The sequence below is a fragment of the Belonocnema kinseyi genome, chromosome 7 (genome assembly GCF_010883055.1).
Source record: "Belonocnema kinseyi isolate 2016_QV_RU_SX_M_011 chromosome 7, B_treatae_v1, whole genome shotgun sequence".
NCBI lineage: Eukaryota > Metazoa > Arthropoda > Insecta > Hymenoptera > Cynipidae > Belonocnema > Belonocnema kinseyi.
In genome coordinates, this window is record NC_046663.1 from 110,959,536 (window position 1) to 110,969,082 (window position 9,547).

At 32.5% G+C, this 9,547-nt stretch overlaps 1 protein-coding gene across 1 annotated transcript; it reads right to left on the reverse strand.

The window, feature by feature from the left end:
• Positions 1–6,359: 6,359 nt before the first annotated feature.
• LOC117176628 (tigger transposable element-derived protein 4-like) lies at positions 6,360–7,298 on the reverse strand. Its single transcript, XM_033366882.1, has 2 exons — positions 6,864–7,298; positions 6,360–6,680 (listed from the first exon to the last, which is right to left on the reverse strand). The coding sequence occupies exons 1-2, from the start codon at positions 7,296–7,298 to the stop codon at positions 6,360–6,362; spliced, it is 756 nt and encodes a 251-aa protein (XP_033222773.1).
• Positions 7,299–9,547: the final 2,249 nt, after the last annotated feature.

Here is a 9,547-nt window from a genome sequence, read left to right on the forward strand (position 1 = left end):
AAAATGTCAAGAAATTCCAAAAAAGTTTATATTTTATTGTGTTTTAATATGTTCATGTCTTTAAAGGATTTTAATGAATTTGAAAATAATTTAAGGATTTTAACAATTCTTTTGAATTAAAAAAGATTAAAGTTTATAAATGAATTTCAAAAGATTTCAAGTAATTTTAAAGAATTTTAAAAGATTTTAAAGTACTTTTTATGAGATCAAGAGATTTTCAGTCATTGTGAGGGATTTTCTGGCATTTCTATCGATTTAATATAGTTAAAACTTTTTTATCATTTTTCAAAAATTCAAGAGTTTAAGGATCTTCACGTAATTTAAAAATATTATAATATTTTTAAATAGATTTTCAGGAGTTTCAAGGGATTTAATGGGAGTTATTTGATTAACATTTTTTAAAGTATATAATCGAATTCCAAAGTTTTCGAATTATTAAAAGAGTTCAAGATATTTTTAATGAATTTAAGAGATTTTAAGTAATTTTAAAGAATTTTAAAGGAATTTCGGTAGAATTTAAATAAGTTTTAAGATTTTAAGGTAATTATACAGTATGAATAATATTCTTGGATTCTTTGAAGTCCGTGAAATCGTTTGAAATCTTCGGAAGATTGTGGAAATCCTTTAAAATCTAATCAATTTCTGAAAATATATATTGAATTTCTTTTAGATTTTTAAAATATCTTGAAATACTTTTGCATTAAGTTTAAATATTGATTAAGCACATAAAATATACAATAATAATTTGTAATATTTCTAAAATGTTAAATCTTAGTACATATATTATTGTAAGCGTAGCAATATTTTTTACAGAATGGGTAAAAAAAAATTGCAGATGGCCTTGCACAGCTGTAGGTTATATTTCAGATTTTTTTTGCATACTTCAAGCTAGGCTAGCCGAGAGGCTTTAGGCGTTAGGAATGCGAAACTTATAGGGTTCGTCGAACCCCCGCGGCGAATAAGAACTTTCATAGCGTGCGATTATAAATAGTGTAGTGATTGTGTAATAGTAAATAATTGTGTCTTTAAACATTTGAACAAATATTAGAGTATAAAAGTAATAATCTTAATAATACGGAAGATTAATTTTTTGTGGCGAAAAATCGATTATGATTTTATAGAACTGTTCTCTATAGTTTCGGGACTAGTTCAACGCAATGTAAAACAAAGACGATTTGAACTTTTATTAAACTACCCAGCGTATCCTCTACTATAGGATTAGTTCTATAAAATTTAATGAATATTTTTTTCCGTGTACAAAATAACTTGAAACATTACGCAAATGTCAGTATGTCTTCTTCTTGCTCCATTTTATGAATTTTTCGGCAAATAATTTTATTCTGTACAGGAAGGTAGAGTGTGGAGCGATAAATTAGAAGCAAAAACTAAGCCTCTATTTTGATGCCCCAAATAGAATATTCGGAAATTTTTTCCCATAAGAACGCTAAAGTAGGGGCAAAAATCGTATAGCAATATCCTCTACTTTACAACCTTAGCCCCTACAAATATTAGCGAGAAGATTATCAAAGTAGGGGCTATATTTCGACTCGGGTTGTGCGAAAAGTTGTACTTATAATAATAAAACTTCGTAATTTATCTGTTTTAAACATCTTTTTATCCCCTACACTAGTTTTAATTTAAATAGGAATACACCTTTTAAAGAGAACCATTTTTATGGCTACATTTCAGAAACAAAATATTTTGTAAAAACGTATACTTTAGCGAACATGCATAAAGGTGGTTATTTTTTAACACGCTATAAAATCGAAATAATGATAAATAGAATATTCCATATTTTTGTAAATACGCTTGAAATTAAGTCTGCCTTAACTCATAATCTGACTTTTTTTGAGGCATCACTGAAATAATTTCTGAAGGTAAAATAGAGGTGCAAGACCTTTTGAGTTGAACTGAATCCAAGCACCATGGATCATTTTAGAACACTCCAGGACATTTCGTAATATTTGGAAATATTCAAGGAAAGTACAGAAAATTTCAGAATTTTCTCGAGAAATCCAAAAAAAAAATTGCACCCACTCCAGGCGAAATCGCGGTAAAATTGTAGCTGTACCACGTCTCATGGTCGTGAGATAGGTGGCTACAGTCTGCGATGAACTTAATAATATGATTATCCGACATGAGTCTCGTACAGCTTAAGGACTACGGTGGCTCAAAAAGGCTTTTTATTTTTGTGAGGGCAACCATCTCCCCAATTTAATTCCAAATCCGAAAAAAGAAATTCCATAATTTTTTTTTATTTTTATTTTTCGATTTTGTGGAAAATCATGGGGAAAAATCACTTTTTGGGGATTTTGGAATAATTTTTTTGGGGTTTCAAAAAATGTGACGGGAAAGTATGGGGGCTTGTAGAGAATTATCCAACGAAGAATTTTATGTAACATATATGTGGGCTTGACACCCCTAACAAACCCCCACGAGTACCTAAAAACTACCCTTAAAACAAAAAATGTCAATTCTTCATGAAATCGACATTTTGAGCACTGTATTCTGGTCTTTTTTCACTTAAAATTATTAATATTGGTCTAATGGAATATTTATTATCATTGGTTAATTAATTTTTAATCATTTAAACAAATGAAATTTATGTTATAATTATTATTAATCATTATATTTGTAATAATTTTAAGTGAAAAAAACGAGAATACAGTGCTCAGAAGGTCGATTTCATGAAGAATTAACATTTTTTGTTTTCAGGCTAGTTTCCAGGTACTCGTAAGGGCATTTTACATGGGAAACTTCAACTCAAAACCGGCATCTCTTAAAATCGAAAAACAAAAATTAAACAAATTAAACAAATAGAATTTGTTAATATAATATTTTTTAATTCTTTTTTCCCTAAAAATGGTTACTAATGGTCTAGTGGAATATTAATTAACGTTAGGTCATTCATTTTCAATTATTTAAACAAAACGAATTTCTTTGAATAATTTTGTCCCGATTTTTAAAAAATGAAAATCATTGCTGTTTGTTCAGTGGAATATTTATCAGTGATAATTAATAACTAATTGAAAATTCGATTATCAGTAATATTTAAATAATAATTTTTATTAAAAATTAAAAAAAAAAAAATTTATCAAATAATTTTGATAAATATTTCACTGAAGAAATATTAATAATTTTTAATGAAATATTTATTTACAGAAATGTCATTTGTTTAAATAATTGTAAATGAATGAACTAATGTTAATAAATATTCTAGTAGACTAATAGTATTAATTTTTATGGGGGAAAACGAATTTTCGGGAAAAAAAATTGTTTTAACAAATTCCATTTGTTTAAATAATTGAAAATTAATTAACCAATGATAATAAATATATCCAATAGGCCAATATTAATAATTTTAAGTACAAAATACGAGAATACAGTGTTTAAAAGGTCGATTTCATGAAAAATTGACATTTTTGAAAGTTTTCCTTAAGCAAAGGAAAGCGACTCTTGCTTAAGGATCACTTTTCTGATTAGTACAACGGTGACCATTATTTCCAAACTTTTCATGAATTCAAAACATGAAGTGGGAAAAGGGCAACCATCGACTGATCCCGGTAAGGGCCTGGGGTAGAAGAGGCTGGTTTCTCGAAGTCAAGAAGAACTGTGTCAGGCTTCGAGTGCGCAACAGAAACAATTGCCGAGAATATGAAGGTCCAGTATGTGCGGCACGTCTGATTTTTTAACCATATTGACGCTATTTCCCAAAAAACGTTTGGCGGTGCGGTATTAGGGCCAATGTCATAACATTGGCAAATATCGCAATGAAGCACTCTAGTGACGCATTCTGCCTTTGGATGTACGTAGTTCCCGCTATAATTAGAAGACTGGATAGTATGTATCCTAGAAGTTCGGACACATGTATCTTTTCCTCACGATAAATCAAAGGGCTCTTTTCACCTAATACCTACTGATAAAATAATAACCCTATACCTCTGACATATATAATAGTTTCAGTTAAAGAGTTGCGAATTTTAAGCTAACGATTATTAGAGTAATTAATATAATTGATAATTTTACAAGATACGCAATAAATACAGTAAGCTTTATTGATAATGCCCTTTTGTTACTAGCTTCTGAATTTCATGGAAAAGTAGGATCTGTATGGAAGACAGGCAGCACAATACACAAAGTGGAGCTCAAAAGTTCATTGTTTGGACACACTTTTCGACTTAGCGTTTTGGCCCCTTAACTTTATGCAGGTTTTCGTCACCCTTTTAGTTCAGAAGGTTCACGAAGTACGTAGCTCTAAATTAACTGTGCTATAGATGTCTTCCTTTTTTCTTTATGAACTTTCTAAGAACATAAGGAGTGAGAAGACGAGGAGCAAAAGGTTGCCAGCGCCGTTAATTTTCAGCGACTTACTCTGCAAATTCCAAACTTCTATTTGCAGCATTGGGTCTCTATTTTACTTTTTACACTTGACATTTTTATTATTTAATTTATTTCTTAGTGGAAGCATTTTCAGTTTAGCCTATTCAGTAATAATTATACCTACACTGCAAAAAATGTTATGTCGAAAATCACATTCGACCGTAATTTAACCTATCGGACATTCAGAACTTGACTGTGAATAAAGTAGTAAATTGACGAGACCTCAATACTAATTAACATTGTGGTATAATTAAACGGAAAGGAATATTGTGATAAAGTCGCGACCGCGGTAATTTGACAGTCGATGTGTAAACTTGCATCTTATTACACTGGAAACTGTTTGACCTATTTGATACACTGTGAAGATACATACAGCATTGCATTTACATGAGGCTGTGAATTTACAAATAACAGCATATTTATAATTTTTCTGTGTAATTTAAATTGACGGAATGTAGAAGTGCTTGATAGAGAGCGAAATTATAGGCAGTATGTTATTGCCACAGATGGCTAGGCCTAGGCCGGAAAAAAGTAGTGTTCGGTTAGTCTACCTTCATTTGTTTACAAGATATTCCTCATTATATAAGACGGTCTGTTTGATGGCGAAAATAATGTTATTCTGAATAAATTGTAGGAACTGTCTATCGTTACGGAATTTTCCGTAAGACTAACCCCTTTTCCATCTCGTTCAGGGCTAAAGTTACGGGAAATTTCGTAACATTAGTCCGCGCCTAACTTATAATGAAAAAATATTTAAGTTTTCTACAAGCAGTATTTTCCACGCACGTGGCTGTGAATTTACACGCGGTATGTTTTTTTCAGTGTCGTTCGTTTTTTTACGCAAGAGTCTCGTTCATTCACACATACTCTTGTAACTTCACTATATATTATATTGGTTGAATACGTTCTAACGTATTACGATGTAAAATAACACAGCATTTTTTTACAGTGCAAATATTATTTCATTAAGAATCATTAATCGGTAAATCTGTGAAACAACAATATTAATTATCTATTTTGAAATCCCGGATAAATTAATCATTTTTCGAATGAACCTTCAGAAGGGGCTAGTTGTTAATGGAAGATGTTTCTGTCCTTTTGAGCTTCAATATTTTTAGATTTTATTTACATAATATTTAAATATTATATCGTAACCAGGCTCCGCAAACTGCAATGCATTTGACCGTGACAAAGTTTCGCAGTTCTGCAATACTGAGGGCGGTAAAATAAAACACATCCTAAGGGATCATTCACAAACTACGTAACGCGTTTTTCTTTTGTTTAAATAAAGATGAGAATATAATTTCCGTGAAGTTAACAGTGATACAACGACATGGAAAAAGAGAAAAGTGCGTTACGTACACTCAAAAAATTGTTTGTTGAGCCTACTACTTAGTAAGATATGGTATTGCTCTTTTATTCGTTGAAACTGCAAATTTGTTTGTTAGTACAAAAATTTCATTAATTGCGATGACTATTCAGTTAGTACCAGCAACTAATTAAATGGTTGTTTCAACTAACAAAATAGCAGTACCATATGTCACAAACTAAATACAGTCGAACCTCGATAACTTGAACCACCACGGGAAGCAAAAACTTCGAGTTATAGAAAATTCGAGTTATCGAAGAATTATGTATATATTAGCGAAAATATGTTTTTTTGAAACACACACTAAGTACACTAATTGTAAAATTAGAAAAGAGTAGATTGTAGGCAAAATACTAGAATTATCAGGATTTCTAACTAATAAACGAGTGCATGTTTGATATAAAGATTATTTCTCATAAGAAAAAGTTTTTGGCCCTAAAAAGGGCCGATTGTAAAAAATTTAGTAATAAGGATCGAAATTTACTATTGCACGAATTATGACTAATTCATACTCAATACGCAGACTATTTCTTGAAAAAATCGGTCAGCTTGGTTTGTTTTGGTTTTTTAATTGAAATGTTATCCATATAACTTTCAATCACGTTAACCGCTAAAAAATCTCATCTGTAGTTCCGGGTTGTTCTCGAATATATTTCCTTAATATTTTTAACTCATCCGTGGCTTGGGAAAGATTATTTGGCGATGATTCCACATCGTCATCACTATCTGCTTCTTCTTCACTTAAATCATTAGATTCTTCTTGAAACTTTGTAGAATTTAGCATTTCAATATCAGTCGGATAAGATGTGGTAATAATATCAGAGTCCACGTTAACAAAGTTTTGGAATTCAATTGCATACGTCACAGAAAAAAGTTTCTGATATCGAAAACACTCTGGTGGACTTTCTTCCACGACTGTTTCGTCCACCACCTATTTTCCAATTTCTGTGAAGAAAAAAGAATGAAGTAATTGGTTAGATTCTAGAATATAAAAATATCTCATGTATACATTGTTAACCAATGCATAAAATCAAAACAAGTTCTATTTACTATTTGTAAAACCTGCATTACGGAAACAGTTAGCAATTGTTAACTGTGTGACTGCTCCCCAAGCCTTATACAGCATTTCAATGGCATTCAGAAGATTGACGTTGTTCATCTCTTTTCCCGATTCCAAGTTTCGCAAATTTCTTCGCATTACACTTCTCCAATAATAATATTTGGCGTTTTTGATGATTCCCTGGTCCATTGGCTGCAGTTTGGATGTGATATTTGGCGGCAGGAAAACCACCCGAATTTCTTTTAGTTCATGTGAAAGAATCTTAGGGTGCACAAGACAATTGTCGACAAAGAGTAGCACTTTCCTCTTTTGATTGGAAATTTTTTTATCCAAGTCGAAAATCCAAGATTCATAGACAGCTGACGTCATCCATGCTTTTTTATTGTTCGTATATGTAACTGGTAATGATTCAACTTTCCTTTTCTTGAAACATCTTGGCTTCTGCGATTTTCCAATCACTACCAGTTTCAATTTTTCTATTCCAGTCATATTAGCTCCTGCTATGACTGTCACACGTTCTTTGCTCTTCTTTCCTCCATGACAAGTATCCCCTTTGAATATGAAGGTTCTGCTGGTGAGCATCTAAAGAAAAGACCAAATTCATCCGCGTTGAAAGAGTCTTCCAGGTCATATTCTTCTAGTAGACTTGGCAGTACACTCGTTTTGTAGTGTTCGCAGTCAAGTTCAGATACAGCCGCACTCTCATCTGATATGATTTTCTCTACAATGCCGTTCCTGTATTTGAATTTTTCCAGCCAACCAGTGCTAGCTTGAAATTTTAGTCCAAGATTCTTCGCGAACTCTCCAGCTTTTTCTTGGATTAATGGTCCTGACCATGGCAAATTATGATTTCTCACTCGCTTCATCCACTCCATCATACCTCGCGCAAGTTCAGGGAAACTTGATTCTTTAAACCTTTTACGCTGTAGCTAACAAGGTGCTTCTTCCAACGCCTTCAAAATTTTGTCTTGATCCTTCAATATCGTCGATATAGTACTTGCGGGGATACCGAATTCACTTGCGATCTGTTTTTTACGTTTGATTCCTGTTTTAACTTCGACAATAATTTTTAATTTATCGCCGATAGTTAAAGACTTCAGAGATCACTTCTTCTTCATTGTGACATTTGACTTGACGATGATTTGTGACTTGTGACTCAAATTGTGCTAATATCCGAGCTTATATCTATCCCTTCAGTTAGACGATTCCACCCACTGTCCACTGCCCTACCGTCCGATCCCTTTGTTTAGGGTCCACTTACCAAGACTCTTGCGGGTCCGTCTAATGAATTCGAATTATCGAAATATTCGAGTTAACGAAATTTTATCCCTTCAATTAAGCGACTCCATTCACTGCCCACTGCCTGACCAACCAGTCCCTTTGTATAGGGATTCGACTTACCGAGACTCTTGAGGGTCCGTTTAATGACTTCAAATTATCTAAATATTCGAGTTAACGAAATGCTATCCCTTCAAATAGGCGACTCCATTCACTGCCCACTTCCCGACCGTCCAGTTCCTTTTTTTAGAGATTCGACTTATCAAGACTCTTGAGGGTCCGTCTAATGACTTCGAATTATCGAAATATTTGAGTTAACGAAATTCGAGTTAAAGAACAAATTTAACACACAAATCCTATATTGAAATCCCGGGGCCGAAAAATTTCTTCGAGTTATCGAAAATTCGACTTATAGACGTTCGAGTTATCAAGGTTCGACTGTCGTTAGCCCAACTAACCATTTTTTCAGTGTAGTTTGTGAATGATCCCTAAAGAGAATCATGTCACTTATGTGCCGCACCAAGCTTATCAAAAATGACAAGAAGGTTATAAACCTTTTTTAAAAAAGTAAATATTAATTTATTGAAATATCGCGTTAAACTTGAGGGAGGGGGAGGGGGTATACAAATTGGTAATGATTGGGACTATAGTAAACGGACATTTCCGGGTTGAAAAATTTTCTGGTTCACGAAATTCTCGGTGTTTTTAAATTACTGGAGAAGTCGACAGTACTGAATATAATTTTGAAATTGTTGTAAAATTCATTGCAGTATTACATGATGTCAGTTTCAGTAAAAAATTTGATACCCTCCCCCCTCTCTGATTGTCTGATTGTCTGATTGTAATTTGACGAACAAGTAGAAACATTTTTAACCTTTACGTTTTCTTCTCTTCTGGCGTATTTTGTCGGATTTTAATTTTCTATTCCGCCCAATTTTTCTATTTCATAGAGAGGGGAACCTTATCTGATTTCGTCAATATGAATCACAGCATTATATGCAGGAGGGCTGCAAGGAATTTAAGATTCTTCTCCGAGTCAAATTCCACACGAAATAAGGTTAAGTACTTGATAGGTGGAGGTAGATTAGCGGAACAGTTTTGACCAATGAGGTAACTGTTAGGGCTTGTATAGGCACCTCATTGGTCAAAACTGTTCCACTATGCTACTAATCTACACACTCATTTGTTATATAAAATAGAGCTTCAATTATAAAATCTTTGGGTTCGAATTTCTTAAGTTTTAAAGGTTTCCAATTTCAAAATCCAAAATGTTGTAGTTTCAAGTTATATTAAAATATTTGAGTGTCAGTTTTTAATTTAACAATTTTAGATTTAAAAATTCTAAATTTTTGGGTTTCAATTTTATATGTAAAACATTTTCTGTTTGTTTAAATAAAGTGGAACCCTTTTATTTTGCCGATTTTGTGGCTAGCGGTGGTGGGGAAATAACTTGATAGACT

Excerpts from the sequence above, each read along its gene's own strand:
- LOC117176628 (XM_033366882.1), bottom strand. The coding sequence starts at position 7,298 with ATGACTGGAATAGAAAAATTGAAACTGGTAGTGATTGGAAAATCGCAG. Across the intron at positions 6,681-6,863 it reads CCATTGAAATGCTGTATAAG|GTGGTGGACGAAACAGTCGT; the intron begins GCTTGGGGAGCA and ends ATTGGAAAATAG.